This window comes from Pristiophorus japonicus, chromosome 19, assembly GCF_044704955.1.
Source record: "Pristiophorus japonicus isolate sPriJap1 chromosome 19, sPriJap1.hap1, whole genome shotgun sequence".
Classification (NCBI taxonomy): domain Eukaryota; kingdom Metazoa; phylum Chordata; class Chondrichthyes; family Pristiophoridae; genus Pristiophorus; species Pristiophorus japonicus.
The window spans coordinates 5,587,956-5,604,675 of NC_091995.1; the positions used below are offsets into that span (position 1 = coordinate 5,587,956).

The 16,720-nt window shown below is 50.1% G+C and overlaps 1 protein-coding gene across 3 annotated transcripts; it reads left to right on the plus strand.

Annotated features, from left to right (window-relative positions):
• The first annotated feature begins 10,250 nt into the window (after positions 1 to 10,250).
• On the plus strand, positions 10,251 to 16,507 carry LOC139229673 (FK506-binding protein-like). Of its 3 annotated transcripts, none has more exons than XM_070861190.1 (3): positions 10,251 to 10,319; positions 11,056 to 11,199; positions 14,776 to 16,507. In XM_070861190.1, exon 3 carries the CDS (start codon positions 14,879 to 14,881, stop codon positions 15,821 to 15,823), a length of 945 nt encoding a protein of 314 aa, XP_070717291.1. In that variant the 5' UTR covers positions 10,251 to 10,319; positions 11,056 to 11,199; positions 14,776 to 14,878; the 3' UTR covers positions 15,824 to 16,507. The 3 variants fall into 3 exon arrangements, with proteins under 3 accessions (XP_070717291.1, XP_070717290.1, XP_070717292.1); XM_070861189.1 differs by lacking the exon at positions 10,251 to 10,319 and adding an exon at positions 10,859 to 10,948; XM_070861191.1 differs by lacking the exon at positions 10,251 to 10,319 and adding an exon at positions 10,889 to 10,924.
• Positions 16,508 to 16,720: the final 213 nt, after the last annotated feature.

The following is a 16,720-nucleotide window of genomic DNA, read 5'->3' on the forward strand; positions in this document are numbered from 1 at the left end:
GGGAGGTAGTGACTGAGGGGGGTATAGACTGAGGGGGATAGTGATTGAGGGAGGTAGTGATTGAGGGGGGTAGTGATTGAGGGGGGTAGTGATTGAGGGGGATAGTGATTGAGGGGGTAGTGATTGAGGGGATAGTGACTGAGGGGGGTAGTGATTGAGGGAGGTAGTGACTGAGGGGGGTAGTGATTGAGGGAGGTAGTGATTGAGGGGATAGTGATTGAGGGGGGTAGTGATTGAGGGGGATAGTGACTGAGGGGGGTAGTGATTGATTGAGGGGGATAGTGATTGAGGGCGATAGTGATTGAGGGCGGTAGTGATTGAGGGAGGTAGTGATTGAGGGGGTAGTGATTGAGGGGGTAGTGATTGAGGGTGGTAGTGACTGAGGGGATAGTGATTGAGGGGATAGTGACTGAGCTGGATAGTGATTGAGGAGTGTAGTGACTGAAGGAGGTAGTGACTGAGGGGATAGTGATTGAGGGTGATAGTGATTGAGGGGGGTTGTGATTGAGGGGGATAGTGACTGAGGGGGGTAGTGATTGATTGAGGGGGATAGTGATTGAGGGCGGTAGTGATTGAGGGAGGTAGTGATTGAGGGGGTAGTGATTGATTGAGGGGGATAGTGATTGAGGGAGGTAGTGATTGAGGGGGGTAGTGATTGAGGGGATAGTGACTGAGCTGGATAGTGATTGAGGGAGGTAGTGACTGAGGGGATAGTGATTGAGGGGATAGTGACTGAGGGGGATAGTGACTGAGGGGGATAGTGATTGAGGGTGATAGTGATTGAGGGGGGTAGTGACTAGGGGGATAGTGATTGAGGGGGGTAGTGACTGAGGGGATAGTGACTGAGGGGATAGTGATTGAGGGGGATAGTGACTGAGGGGATAGTAACTGAGGGGGTAGTGACTGAGGGGATAGTGATTGAGGGGATAGTGACTGAGGGGGATAGTGATTGAGGGGGATAGTGATTGAGGGGGATAGTGATTGAGGGGGGTAGTGACTGAGGGGGATAGTGACTGAGGGGATAGTGATTGAGGGGATAGTGACTGAGGGGATAGTGACTAAGGGAGGTAGTGATTGAGGGGATAGTGACTGAGGGTATAGTGTCTGAGAGGATAGTGATTGAGGGAGGTAGTGATTGAGGGGATAGTGATTGAGGGAGGTAGTGACTGAGGGGTAGTGATTGAGGGAGGTAGTGATTGAGGGAGGTAGTGACTGAGGGGGTAGTGATTGAGGGGATAGTGATTGAGGGCGTAGTGATTGAGGGGATAGTGATTGAGGGGGATAGTGATTGAGGGGGTAGTGATTGAGAGGATAGTGATTGAGGGAGGTAGTGATTGAGGGGGTAGTGATTGAGGGGGATAATGATTGAGGGGGGTAGTGATTGAGGGGTTAGTGATTGAGGGAGGTAGTGACTGAGGGAGGTAGTGACTGGGGGGGTAGTGATTGAGGGGGGTAGTGATTGAGGGGGATAGTGACTGAGGGAGGTAGTGACTGAGGGGGGTAGTGACTGAGGGGGATAGTGATTGAGGGAGGTAGTGATTGAGGGGGGTTGTGATTGAGGGGGATAGTGATTGAGGGAGGTAGTGACTGAGGGGGTAGTGATTGAGGGGGTAGTGATTGAGCTGGATAGTGATTGAGGAGGGTAGTGACTGAAGGAGGTAGTGACTGAGGGGATAGTGATTGAGGGGATAGTGATTGAGGGGGATAGTGATTGAGGGGGGTAGTGATTGAGGGGGATAGTGACTGAGGGGGGTAGTGATTGATTGAGGGGGATAGTGATTGAGGGCGGTAGTGATTGAGGGAGGTAGTGATTGAGGGGGTAGTGATTGATTGAGGGGGATAGTGATTGAGGGAGGTAGTGATTGAGGGGGGTAGTGATTGAGGGGATAGTGACTGAGCTGGATAGTGATTGAGGGAGGTAGTGACTGAGGGGATAGTGATTGAGGGGATAGTGACTGAGGGGGATAGTGACTGAGGGGGATAGTGATTGAGGGGGATAGTGATTGAGGGGGGTAGTGACTAGGGGGATAGTGATTGAGGGGGGTAGTGACTGAGGGGATAGTGACTGAGGGGATAGTGACTGAGGGGGATAGTGATTGAGGGGGATAGTGACTGAGGGGATAGTAACTGAGTGGGTAGTGACAGGGGATAGTGATTGAGGGGATAGTGACTGAGGGGGATAGTGATTGAGGGGTATAGTGATTGAGGGGGATAGTGATTGAGGGGGATAGTGATTGAGGGGGGTAGTGACTGAGGGGGATAGTGACTGAGGGGGATAGTGACTGAGGGGGATAGTGACTGAGGGGATAGTGACTGAGGGGGGTAGTGACTGAGGGAGGTAGTGACTGAGGGGATAGTGACTGAGGGGATAGTGACTGAGGGGATAGTGACTGAGGGAGGTAGTGATTGAGGGGATAGTGACTGAGGGTATAGTGACTGAGGGTATAGTGACTGAGGGGATAGTGATTGAGGGGGATAGGGATTGAGGGAGGTAGTGACTGAGGGGATAGTGACTAAGGGAGGTAGTGATTGAGGGGATAGTGACTGAGGGTATAGTGACTGAGAGGATAGTGATTGAGGGAGGTAGTGATTGAGGGGATAGTGATTGAGGGAGGTAGTGACTGAGGGGGTAGTGATTGAGGGAGGTAGTGACTGAGGGGGTAGTGATTGAGGGGATAGTGATTGAGGGGGGTAGTGACTGATGGGGTAGTGATTGAGGGAGGTAGTGATTGAGGGGGTAGTGATTGAGGGGGATAGTGATTGAGGGGGTAGTGATTGAGGGGGATAGTGATTGAGGGCGTAGTGATTGAGGGGATAGTGATTGAGGGGGATAGTGATTGAGGGGGTAGTGATTGAGGGGGGTAGTGATTGAGGGGGTAGTGATTGAGGGTGGTAGTGACTGAGGGTATAGTGATTGAGGGGATAGTGACTGAGCTGGATAGTGATTGAGGAGGGTAGTGACTGAAGGAGGTAGTGACTGAGGGGATAGTGACTGAGGGGGGTAGTGACTGAGGGAGGTAGTGACTGAGGGGGTAGTGATTGAGGGGATAGTGATTGAGGGAGGTAGTGATTGAGGGGGTAGTGATTGAGGGGGATAGTGATTGAGGGGGATAGTGATTGAGGGGGTAGTGATTGAGGGGGTAGTGATTGAGGGAGGTAGTGACTGAGGGTAGTGATTGAGGGGGGTAGTGACTGAGGGGGATAGTGACTGAGGGGGATAGTGACTGAGGGAGGTAGTGACTGAGGGGGGTATAGACTGAGGGGGAAAGTGATTGAGGGGGATAGTGACTGAGGGGGGTAGTGATTGATTGAGGGGGATAGTGATTGAGGGCGGTAGTGATTGAGGGAGGTAGTGATTGAGGGGATAGTGATTGAGGGGTTAGTGATTGAGGGGGTAGTGATTGAGGGTGGTAGTGACTGAGGGGATAGTGATTGAGGGGATAGTGACTGAGCTGGATAGTGATTGAGGAGGGTAGTGACTGAAGGAGGTAGTGACTGAGGGGATAGTGATTGAGGGGATAGTGATTGAGGGGGATAGTGATTGAGGGGGGTAGTGATTGAGGGGGATAGTGACTGAGGGGGGTAGTGATTGATTGAGGGGGATAGTGATTGAGGGCGGTAGTGATTGAGGGCGGTAGTGATTGAGGGGGTAGTGATTGATTGAGGGGGATAGTGATTGAGGGAGGTAGTGATTGAGGGGGGTAGTGATTGAGGGGATAGTGACTGAGCTGGATAGTGATTGAGGGAGGTAGTGACTGAGGGGATAGTGATTGAGGGGATAGTGACTGAGGGGGATAGTGACTGAGGGGGATAGTGACTGAGGGGGATAGTGATTGAGGGGGGTAGTGACTAGGGGGATAGTGATTGAGGGGGGTAGTGACTGAGGGGATAGTGACTGAGGGGATAGTGACTGAGGGGGATAGTGATTGAGGGGAATAGTGACTGAGGGGATAGTGACTGAGGGGGTAGTGACTGAGGGGATAGTGATTGAGGGGATAGTGACTGAGGGGGATAGTGATTGAGGGGGATAGTGATTGAGGGGGATAGTGATTGAGGGGGGTAGTGACTGAGGGGGATAGTGACTGAGGGGGATAGTGACTGAGGGGATAGTGACTGAGGGGGGTAGTGACTGAGGGAGGTAGTGACTGAGGGGATAGTGACTGAGGGGATAGTGACTGAGGGGATAGTGACTGAGGGAGGTAGTGATTGAGGGGATAGTGACTGAGGGTATAGTGACTGAGGGTATAGTGACTGAGGGGGATAGTGATTGAGGGAGGTAGTGACTGAGGGGATAGTGACTAAGGGAGGTAGTGATTGAGGGGATAGTGACTGAGGGTATAGTGACTGAGAGGATAGTGATTGAGGGAGGTAGTGATTGAGGGGATAGTGATTGAGGGAGGTAGTGACTGAGGGGGCTAGTGATTGAGGGAGGTAGTGACTGAGGGGGTAGTGATTGAGGGGATAGTGATTGAGGGGGGTAGTGACTGATGGGCTAGTGATTGAGGGAGGTAGTGATTGAGGGGGTAGTGATTGAGGGGGATAGTGATTGAGGGGGTAGTGATTGAGGGGGATAGTGATTGAGGGCGTAGTGATTGAGGGGATAGTGATTGAGGGGGATAGTGATTGAGGGGGTAGTGATTGAGAGGATAGTGATTGAGGGAGGTAGTGATTGAGGGGGTAGTGATTGAGGGGGATAATGATTGAGGGGGGTAGTGATTGAGGGGGTAGTGATTGAGGGAGGTAGTGACTGAGGGAGGTAGTGACTGGGGGGGGTAGTGATTGAGGGGGGTAGTGATTGAGGGAGGTAGTGACTGAGGGGGATAGTGACTGAGGGAGGTAGTGACTGAGGGAGGTAGTGACTGAGGGGGATAGTGATTGAGGGAGGTAGTGATTGAGGGTGGTTGTGATTGAGGGGGATAGTGATTGAGGGAGGTAGTGATTGAGGGGGTAGTGATTGAGGGGGTAGTGATTGAGGGGATAGTGACTGAGGGGGGTAGTGATTGTGGGAGGTAGTGACTGAGGGGGGTAGTGACTGAGGGAGGTAGTGATTGAGGGGATAGTGACTGAGGGGGGTAGTGATTGATTGAGGGGGATAGTGATTGAGGGCGGTAGTGATTGAGGGAGGTAGTGATTGAGGGGGTAGTGATTGAGGGGGGTAGTGATTGAGGGGGTAGTGATTGAGGGTGGTAGTGGCTGAGGGGATAGTGATTGAGGGGATAGTGACTGAGCCGGATAGTGATTGAGGAGGGTAGTGACTGAAGGAGGTAGTGACTGAGGGGATAGTGACTGAGGGGGGTAGTGACTGAGGGAGGTAGTGATTGAGGGGGATAGTGATTGAGGGGGATAATGATTGAGGGGGTAGTGATTGAGGGGGTAGTGATTGAGGGAGGTAGTGACTGAGGGTAGTGATTGAGGGGGGTAGTGACTGAGGGGGATAGTGACTGAGGGGGATAGTGACTGAGGGAGGTAGTGACTGAGGGGGGTATATACTGAGGGGGATAGTGATTGAGGGAGGTAGTGATTGAGGGGGGTAGTGATTGAGGGGGGTAGTGATTGAGGGGGATAGTGATTGAGGGGGTAGTGATTAGGGGGGTAGTGATTAGGGGGGTAGTGATTGAGGGAGGTAGTGACTGAGGGGGGTAGTGATTGAGGGGATAGTGATTGAGGGGGTAGTGATTGAGGGGGATAGTGACTGAGGGGGGTAGTGATTGATTGAGGGGGATAGTGATTGAGGGCGGTAGTGATTGAGGGAGGTAGTGATTGAGGGGGTAGTGATTGAGGGTGGTAGTGACTGAGGGGATAGTGATTGAGGGGATAGTGACTGAGCTGGATAGTGATTGAGGAGGGTAGTGACTGAAGGAGGTAGTGACTGAGGGGATAGTGATTGAGGGGGATAGTGATTGAGGGGGGTAGTGATTGAGGGGGATAGTGACTGAGGGGGATAGTGATTGAGGGCGGTAGTGATTGAGGGAGGTAGTGATTGAGGGGGTAGTGATTGATTGAGGGGGATAGTGATTGAGGGAGGTAGTGATTGAGGGGGGTAGTGATTGAGGGGATAGTGACTGAGCTGGATAGTGATTGAGGGAGGTAGTGACTGAGGGGATAGTGATTGAGGGGATAGTGACTGAGGGGGATAGTGACTGAGGGGGATAGTGATTGAGGGGGATAGTGATTGAGTGGGGTAGTGACTAGGGGGATAGTGATTGAGGGGGGTAGTGACTGAGGGGATAGTGACTGAGGGGGATAGTGATTGAGGGGGATAGTGACTGAGGGGATAGTAACTGAGGGGGTAGTGACTGAGGGGATAGTGATTGAGGGGATAGTGACTGAGGGGGATAGTGATTGAGGGGGATAGTGATTGAGGGGGATAGTGATTGAGGGGGATAGTGACTGAGGGGGATAGTGACTGAGGGGGATAGTGACTGAGGGGATAGTGACTGAGGGGGGTAGTGACTGAGGGAGGTAGTGACTGAGGGGATAGTGACTGAGGGGATAGTGACTGAGGAGATAGTGACTGAGGGAGGTAGTGATTGAGGGGATAGTGACTGAGAGGATAGTGATTGAGGGAGGTAGTGATTGAGGGGATAGTGATTGAGGGAGGTAGTGACTGAGGGGGGTAGTGATTGAGGGAGGTAGTGATTGAGGGAGGTAGTGACTGAGGGGGTAGTGATTGAGGGGATAGTGACTGAGGGGATAGTGACTGAGGGGGGTAGTGACTGAGGGAGGTAGTGACTGAGGGGATAGTGATTGAGGGGATAGTGACTGAGAGGATAGTGATTGAGGGAGGTAGTGATTGAGGGGATAGTGATTGAGGGAGGTAGTGACTGAGGGGGGTAGTGATTGAGGGAGGTAGTGATTGAGGGAGGTAGTGACTGAGGGGGTAGTGATTGAGGGGATAGTGATTGAGGGGGATAGTGATTGAGGGCGTAGTGATTGAGGGGATAGTGATTGAGGGGGATAGTGATTGAGGGGGTAGTGATTGAGAGGATAGTGATTGAGGGAGGTAGTGATTGAGGGGGTAGTGATTGAGGGGGATAATGATTGAGGGGGGTAGTGATTGAGGGGGTAGTGATTGAGGGAGGTAGTGACTGGGGGGGTAGTGATTGAGGGAGGTAGTGACTGAGGGGGATAGTGACTGAGGGAGGTAGTGACTGAGAGGGGTAGTGACTGAGGGGGATAGTGATTGAGGGAGGTAGTGATTGAGGGGGGTTGTGATTGAGGGGGATAGTGATTGAGGGAGGTAGTGATTGAGGGGGTAGTGATTGAGGGGGTAGTGATTGAGGGGATAGTGACTGAGGGGGGTAGTGACTGAGGGGGGTAGTGACTGAGGGAGGTAGTGATTGAGGGGATAGTGATTGAGGGGGGTAGTGATTGAGGGGATAGTGACTAAGGGTATAGTGACTGAGGGGATAGTGATTGAGGAGGATAGTGATTGAGGGAGGTAGTGACTGAGGGGATAGTGATTGAGGGGGATAGTGACTGAGGGTATAGTGACTGAGGGGATAGTGACTGAGGGGATAGTGACTGAGGGAGGTAGTGACTGAGGGGATAGTGACTGAGGGAGGTAGTGACTGAGGGAGGTAGTGACTGAGGGGATAGTGATTGAGGGTGGTAGTGGCTGAGGGGATAGTGATTGAGGGGATAGTGACTGAGCCGGATAGTGATTGAGGAGGGTAGTGACTGAAGGAGGTAGTGACTGAGGGGATAGTGACTGAGGGGGGTAGTGACTGAGGGAGGTAGTGATTGAGGGGGATAGTGATTGAGGGGGATAATGATTGAGGGGGTAGTGATTGAGGGGGTAGTGATTGAGGGAGGTAGTGACTGAGGGTAGTGACTGAGGGGGATAGTGACTGAGGGGGATAGTGACTGAGGGAGGTAGTGACTGAGGGGGGTATAGACTGAGGGGGATAGTGATTGAGGGAGGTAGTGATTGAGGGGGGTAGTGATTGAGGGGGGTAGTGATTGAGGGGGTAGTGATTAGGGGGGTAGTGATTAGGGGGGTAGTGATTGAGGGAGGTAGTGACTGAGGGGGGTAGTGATTGAGGGGATAGTGATTGAGGGGGTAGTGATTGAGGGGGATAGTGACTGAGGGGGGTAGTGATTGATTGAGGGGGATAGTGATTGAGGGCGGTAGTGATTGAGGGGGTAGTGATTGAGGGTGGTAGTGACTGAGGGGATAGTGATTGAGGGGATAGTGACTGAGCTGGATAGTGATTGAGGAGGGTAGTGACTGAAGGAGGTAGTGACTGAGGGGATAGTGATTGAGGGGATAGTGATTGAGGGGGATAGTGATTGAGGGGGGTAGTGATTGAGGGGGATAGTGACTGAGGGGGATAGTGATTGAGGGCGGTAGTGATTGAGGGAGGTAGTGATTGAGGGGGTAGTGATTGATTGAGGGGGATAGTGATTGAGGGAGGTAGTGATTGAGGGGGGTAGTGATTGAGGGGATAGTGACTGAGCTGGATAGTGATTGAGGGAGGTAGTGACTGAGGGGATAGTGATTGAGGGGATAGTGACTGAGGGGGATAGTGACTGAGGGGGATAGTGACTGAGGGGGATAGTGATTGAGGGGGATAGTGATTGAGTGGGGTAGTGATTGAGGGGGATAGTGATTGAGGGGGGTAGTGACTGAGGGGATAGTGACTGAGGGGGATAGTGATTGAGGGGGATAGTGACTGAGGGGATAGTAACTGAGGGGGTAGTGACTGAGGGGATAGTGATTGAGGGGATAGTGACTGAGGGGGATAGTGATTGAGGGGGATAGTGATTGAGGGGGATAGTGATTGAGGGGGATAGTGACTGAGGGGGATAGTGACTGAGGGGGATAGTGACTGAGGGGATAGTGACTGAGGGGGGTAGTGACTGAGGGAGGTAGTGACTGAGGGGATAGTGACTGAGGGGATAGTGACTGAGGAGATAGTGACTGAGGGAGGTAGTGATTGAGGGGATAGTGACTGAGAGGATAGTGATTGAGGGAGGTAGTGATTGAGGGGATAGTGATTGAGGGAGGTAGTGACTGAGGGGGGTAGTGATTGAGGGAGGTAGTGATTGAGGGAGGTAGTGACTGAGGGGGTAGTGATTGAGGGGATAGTGATTGAGGGGGATAGTGATTGAGGGCGTAGTGATTGAGGGGATAGTGATTGAGGGGGATAGTGATTGAGGGGGTAGTGATTGAGAGGATAGTGATTGAGGGAGGTAGTGATTGAGGGGGTAGTGATTGAGGGGGATAATGATTGAGGGGGTAGTGATTGAGGGGGTAGTGATTGAGGGAGGTAGTGACTGAGGGAGGTAGTGACTGGGGGGGTAGTGATTGAGGGAGGTAGTGACTGAGGGGGATAGTGACTGAGGGAGGTAGTGACTGAGAGGGGTAGTGACTGAGGGGGATAGTGATTGGGGGAGGTAGTGATTGAGGGGGGTTGTGATTGAGGGGGATAGTGATTGAGGGAGGTAGTGATTGAGGGGGTAGTGATTGAGGGGGTAGTGATTGAGGGGATAGTGACTGAGGGGGGTAGTGACTGAGGGGGGTAGTGACTGAGGGAGGTAGTGATTGAGGGGATAGTGATTGAGGGGGGTAGTGATTGAGGGGATAGTGACTAAGGGTATAGTGACTGAGGGGATAGTGATTGAGGGGGATAGTGATTGAGGGAGGTAGTGACTGAGGGGATAGTGATTGAGGGGGATAGTGACTGAGGGTATAGTGACTGAGGGGATAGTGACTGAGGGGATAGTGACTGAGGGGATAGTGACTGAGGGAGGTAGTGACTGAGGGGATAGTGACTGAGGGAGGTAGTGACTGAGGGAGGTAGTGACTGAGGGGATAGTGACTGAGGGAAATAGTTACTGAGGGAGGTAGTGACTGAGGGGATAGTGACTGAGGGAGGTAGTGACTGAAGGGATAGTGACTGAGGGGATAGTTACTGAGGGAGGTAGTGACTGAGGGGATAGTGATTGAGGGGGGTAGTTACTGAGGGAGGTAGTGACTGAGGGGATAGTGACTGAGGGGGGTAGTTACTGAGGGAGGTAGTGACTGAGGGGGATAGTTACTGAGGGGGATAGTTACTGAGGGAGGTAGTTACTGAGGGGGATAGTTACTGAGGGGGATAGTTACTGAGGGGGGATAGTTACTGAGGTTAGTGAGGGGATTGTTACTGAGGGGGGGGGATTGTTACTGAGGGAAGTGGGATTATTGCAGAGAGGAAGGGATTATGACTGCGGGGGAGAGACATTATTACAGAGGGGATGGGGATTATTACTGAGAGGAGGGGTTATTAGTGCACGGCAGAGGGATTATTCCAGAGGGGATGAGGATTATTAAAGAGGTAGGTGTTATTACTGAGTGGGGGCAGGGACGATGGATTATTATGCGGGGAGGGGTGATTACTGAGGAGCAGTGGAAATTATTACCGAGTGGGAGAGGGATTATTATTGATGTGCGAGAGGAATTGTTACTGAGGGGTAGAATTTATTACCGAGGGGGCGGTTTATTATTACCGAGGGGGAGGTTGAGTATTACTGAGGGAGAGAGAGATTATTACTGGGGGTGGAGGAAATATTATTGAGTTTGTTATTACTGATGTGGGAGAGGGATTATTACTGAGGGAGGGAGATTATTATTGCGGGCGTGGTGGGAATTATTACTTGGGGCAGGTGGATTATTATTGAGGGGGTTATTACTTGGGAGGGGTGAGGTGGGAGGGATTTATTACTGGGGGAGAAAGGGATTATTACTGAGGGGGATGATTAGTGAGGGGGGAGAGAGGGATGATCACTGAGGGGGTGATTATAGAGGCTGGTCCTGCAGGGAGGTAGGGTCCCAGATATGTTTCGGATGGCTGAGATATAAGCTTTTTAGAAGTATGTTTCAGGGTACCATATCACCCAACATGAGAGGCACAATTTTGTTTCAGATTTTTGAGTATATGTTGTAAGCTACAATTCTTTTGAAGCAGTATGTTTTGATTATAAAGCAAACCCTTTTCACAGCATTGTGCTTAACATTCTGAGTGTGCATCGCTTCAACATGTTAATGTTGTAATTTCTTTTAAATGACTGTAGCATACCCTCATCGCAGCCAATCCTGCTGGCCTCTGCTGGTAAGGTGCAGTGGTGGATGTAATAGCAGGGGTGTATGCTTGCTCCTGAAGGAAACATGGCCCGAGGTGTGAGTGGGAACAAATCCGATCCCTCATTGCCGCTTGCGTAAGTATCGGCCATTTTATTCGGTTTGTTTGTTGCAATCAAACGTGACGTATATTAGCTGTACTGTGTTGGATGACTAGGGCTTTTGAAATATAACTAGCTTGTTTTCAGTATTTCAATTATGCTTCAAAATTTGACGGTTTTTGAAGTTGAGAGGAATAACTTTCTATTATCCAGTGGAAGGATGTCTCTGATAGGCAGCAGAAAGCTTTGCCAGTTTTGATGCCCAGTGGGACCATTGAGTGCTGACTGGTCAGGGAGGTATGGGTTAAAGCGGCTTTTACTCTGGGTGCAACAATTTGCCCTCGACTGCAACTTGTGCATGAAGTAGGATATGCTACAGTGCACCCATTAAGTGTGGCTGGTGGCTCCACAATTGTTGCACCAGCATTATCTCAAACTTGTACAGTACAAGTGTACTGCCCCTAGATACCTCCACAGAGTGCCCCACTATTACCCTGGCATTACACATTGCCGATGTTTAGTAGGCTTACACCCAAGTGTTGAACTTGTGCCCTAGTATTATGTGATAACTGAAATTCTTTGCAGAGGGCGACATGCAACGAAAGCAGCTACAACCTCCACTTGATATTTAAATAACTTCTTGCAAAGCTAGATTACATTACTGACACAATATCTTGCTGCTCCCTGCTGGCATTTCTAATGAGTGGGCTTCTCCATGTAAATAGCAGAGGAGTTATCAGTCTGTAAGCACACACTAGAGTGGGAGACGCATTTGTGAGGGCGGACGGGCTTCAGGTGGCATTTGGAACTCCGACCAGGACATAAACCTTGAAGTCAGAGAGATAAATGGTGCCATAAATTACACGATGAGGTAAGATGCAGAATCGCACACTGGACTGTAGCAAGGCCACTTTAAACACTGCTACACACCCCAAGCTAACATCCCCTAAAGCATGAGGCTGGTAGTCTTATTTGCTGTTCCAACCAACCTGGTGACCTTGAGTTTGAAGTAAAGGCATGCGCTGACATTTCATCATCATCATAGGCGGCCCCTCAAACGAGGATGTCTTGCTTCCACGTTGACTGATTTCACCCCTGGTTCTGTGGGAGATCACTATCCCGGCCCCCACTGCTTATATTAACCAGTTTCCTTGTCACTTTGTTTGATGATTGAAACTTGCTCCTCTCGGTTCTGTTTCAACAATAACCTTCTGACTTCTCTGCATGTCCTTTTACCCCTTAGGGTGAGGGGAGCAAGAGGGGCGATTGGAGAGGGAGAGAGCGGGAATGTGAGAGAAGGCGAGGGTGGGGAGAGAGGGAGAAGGGGTGAGAGAGGGAGAGATAATGTGGAGGGTGAGGAGGGGGAGCGAGGGAAGGAGGGAAGGAGAGAAAGAGAGTGGCATTTCAAGTGGTTGAGACTGCTCAAACTCATTTCAGTCGAGAGTGGGAAGTATCGTGTTCAGCCCACTGCAACACTCCCTCCCCATTTTAGTTCTGTTTTCAAATTTTGCCAATCTTGCCCCGGTTTAGAAGAACTTGAGTTCACACTGTGATCACGTGTTCAAATTTTGTTTGTAAACTTGAGTTCAAATTTTTAAAAAATCCTCACGCAGGTTTTAATAGTCTGGTTTTTAACTCATTGTGCTTTACTTACAAGAATGTAACAGGGAATAAAGCAAAATAGCTCCTGAATAGAGTGAAGCAAATTACAGGAGTTTCAGGCGAAGCCAAGGCTCCATATTTGCTTCAATAGAAGAAAACATAGAAAATAGGTGCAGCAGTAGGCCATTCGGCCCTTCGAGCCTGCACCACCATTCGATATGATCATGGCTGATTATACGAATTCAGTACCCCATTCCTGCTTTCTCTCCATACCCCTTGATCCCTTTAGCCGTAAGGGCCACATCTAACTCCCTTTTGAATATATCTAACGAACTGGCCTCAACAACTTTCTGCGGTAGAGAATTCCACAGGTTCACAATTCTCTGAGTGAAGAAGTTTTTCCTCATCTCGGTCCTAAATGGCTTACCTCTTATCCTTAGACTGTGACGCCTGGTTCTGGACTTCCCCAACATCGGGAACATTCTTCCTGCATTTAACCTGTCCAATCCCGTCAGAATTTTATATGTTTCTATGAGATCCCCTCTCATTCTTCTAAATTCCAGCGAATCTAAGCCTAGTTGATCCAGTCTTTCTTCTTATATCAGTCCTGCCATCCCGGGAATCAGTCTGGTGAACCTTCGCTGCACTCCGTCAATAGCAAGAATGTCCTTCCTCAGATTAGGATACCAAACTGAACACAATATTCCAGGTGTGGTCTCACCAAGGCCCTGTACAACTGCAGTAAGACCTCTCTGCTCCTATACTCATTCTCTCGCTATGAAGGCCAACATGCCATTTGCCTCCTTCACTGCCTGCTGCACCTGCATGCCTACTTTCAATGACTGATGTACCATGACACCCAGGTCTCGTTGCACCTCCCCCTTTAATAATCTGTCACCATTCAGATGATAATCTGCCTTCCTGTTTTTGCTACACATCTGTTGTTTTTGAGAACAACATAGACATGGGAAGCTTTGTTTGAAGTTCCAAAGCACTTAGAATGTGAGATTCTATTTCTCAAAGATTGTCAATGTGCTGCTTGGTGTGGCCACCAAGCCATACAGAATAAGGTATTCTAGGTTCAATCCTTGAGATAGGTGAGCTGTGGCAGCAGTGGGAATTGTTCTCCTTGGGAAATACAAAATCGGCCAGGGTTCCATGACGCCTCTTGAGTGCTATCCAGAGACCCCGTTGAAAAGTGTGTGATGTTGCTGTTCATCATCATCATCATCATAAGCAGTCCCTCGGAATCGAGGAAGACTTGCTTCCACTCTTAACATGAGTTCTTAGGTGACTGAACAGTCCAATACGAGAACCACAGTTTCTGTCACAGGTGGGACAGACAGTGGTTGAGGGAAGGGGAGGGTGGGACTGGTTTGCCGCACGCTCCTTCCGCTGCCTGCGCTTGGTTTCTGCATGCTCTCGGCGACGAGACTCGAGGTGCTCAGCACCCTCCCGGATGCACTTCCTCCACTTGGGGCGGTCTTTGGCCAGGGTTACCCCAGGTGTCGGTGTGGATGTTGCACTTTATCAGGGAGGCTTTGAGGGTGTCCCTGTAACGTTTCCTCTGCCCACCTTTGGCTCGTTTGCCGTGAAGGAGTTCCGAGTAGAGCGCTTGCTTTGGGAGTCTCGTGCCTGGCATGCAGACAATGTGGCCCGCCCAGCGGAGCTGATCGAGTGTGGTCAGTGCTTCGATGCTGGGGGTGTTGGCCTGGTCGAGGACGCTAACGTTGGTGCGTCTGTCCTCCCAGGGGATTTGTAGGATCTTGCAGAGACATCGTTGATGGTATTTCTCCAGCGACTTGAATTATTTTTGCTGGTAAAATAGACAGCTAAATGCAGTGCCTAGACTAGTGTGAAGGGTGGCTAGTTGGGAGAGGTACCAGACAGCTTCTGGTACCTTTTTAAAGCACACATCAAAAGTGAGCAGCAGCAGGAAAAATGGCAAAAAATGTTTTTTTTTGAATGTTCACATTTTAACCCTTGGTATTTTTTTTTTTAAACTCACAGATGCTGTGCTTAATGACTGAGCCACTTGCTGTATCATGATCTGGGAGCCTACCCATCAAGTACATCTCTGTGTGATGGGAATGAGTATTCAAACTGAAGGATAATGGCCGCAAGTCAATCGTGTGAGACCTTGGAGGCCACCAATCACAGTGATGGGCCTGAAGAAATGAACAATTTAAATGCTGCAGCGAAAACATGCATTAATCCCCACCCTTTCACCTGGGCATGCCCAGATGGGTCCTTCGTGAAGACCATTTTACAGAGGGGTAGTGGCCTAGAAAAACCCAAAGAAGGATCAAAGTGTCGTATCTGTGTAGAAATGGAGCCTGCCAGCAATTTTGACGCAGAGACGCATTTCCGCAGTGGGATCAATCAATCGGTTGAGGTGATTCTTGGGGAAAGCGATACACCGTTTTCAGAAATAATCGACAAATGCGTCGAAACGATGCTGCTGGGGGAGCGGTGTGAGGTACACCTGGCTCCAGGGTTGATGGAGACATCGAGCGACTGCGGGGAAGGATTGAGGTTCGCTGTGACACTCGAAGAGTTGAGCGGCCACAAGGACTCCTGGGAAATGGGATTTGAAGAGAAGTGGGAGGCAGCCTTACACCACAAGGCCAAGGGCACCCAGCATTTTAAAAACGGGAACCTCTTCGGAGCCTCGCGGCGCTATGCCAAATCACTGAGGCTGCTGGTGACGGTGAAATATGATGTGCCTCTCGAGAAAGGAGAGGAGTACGACAAGCTGAGAAGTATGTTGTACTCGAACCTGGCTGCCTGTCAGATGAAGCAAAACCAGTACCGAAATGCCATCCAGAACTGCTCCAAGGCCCTGGAGATGGACCCCGACTCTGTGAAGTGCCTGTACCGCAGGGGTCAGGCCTACGCCTCCATTAACGAGTTCGACAAAGCCAAAGGCGATTTGAAGAGAGTGCTGACATTGGAGCCAGGAAACACAGCTGCTCTGCAGCAACTGAGAATTCTCAACGGCCAGATCAAAGCACAAAATGAAAAACTGGGCAGAGCGATGAGCAAGCTGTTCAGCTGAAGGTGGATCAGCATTTCGATAAGTAACCACATTGCAGCTTTACAAAATAGTACTTGAACACAGGAAAGCTCCATGGACCGATAAGATGCGTGCGTTAACGGCTGTTCTTTGGGGTTTTCGCTACTGTAAATTTATATTGCAAAAGATCCACGCAGCTCATTCCACAACTTTGCTAATGATTATAGTGTGAAATTAACTGTTAAATCATTCAGGGGATCCTGAATGTAATGAGAACGAGCTGATCTGCTACAATTTTTGATTGTAGGTAGTCTCTGGGGCCTGAAGCACTGTAGTTGCTCACTGGAATTTCCTGCATCACTCAAGTGCTCCCTCCCTGCATTAAGTGGTCTAGATAGTCACTGTGGCTAGCCAGAGTTTAATTGCTGTTTGATGCGGGAAGTTTACATATTGCCAAGTGCTGTAAATTTCTGGCTCCTGATTAAATATTAAAAAAGCATATTTTGACTCTTCTGACTGCGACACCTGATTGGTAATAAAAACTTTAAAATAAGCTGGCAAACTTCCTGTGGAACTACCCACACCTAATTGGATGTTTTTGAGGAGAAGAACGTTAACCCATCGAGAACATAAGAAATAGGAGCAGGAGTAGGCCCCTCAAGCCTGCTCCGCCATTTAATACGATCAAGGCTGATCCGATCATGGACTCGGGTCCACTTCCTGCCCGCTCCCGATAACCCCTTATTCCCTTATCAGTTAAGAAATTGTTTATCTCTGTCTTAAATGTATTCAATGTCCCGGCTTCCACAGCTCTCTGAGGCAGCGAATTCCACAGATTTACAACCCTCCAAGAAAATACATTTCTCCTCATCTCAGTTTTAAGTGGGCAGCCCCTTACTCCTAAGACTATGGCCCCTAGTTCTAGTCTCCCCCATCAGT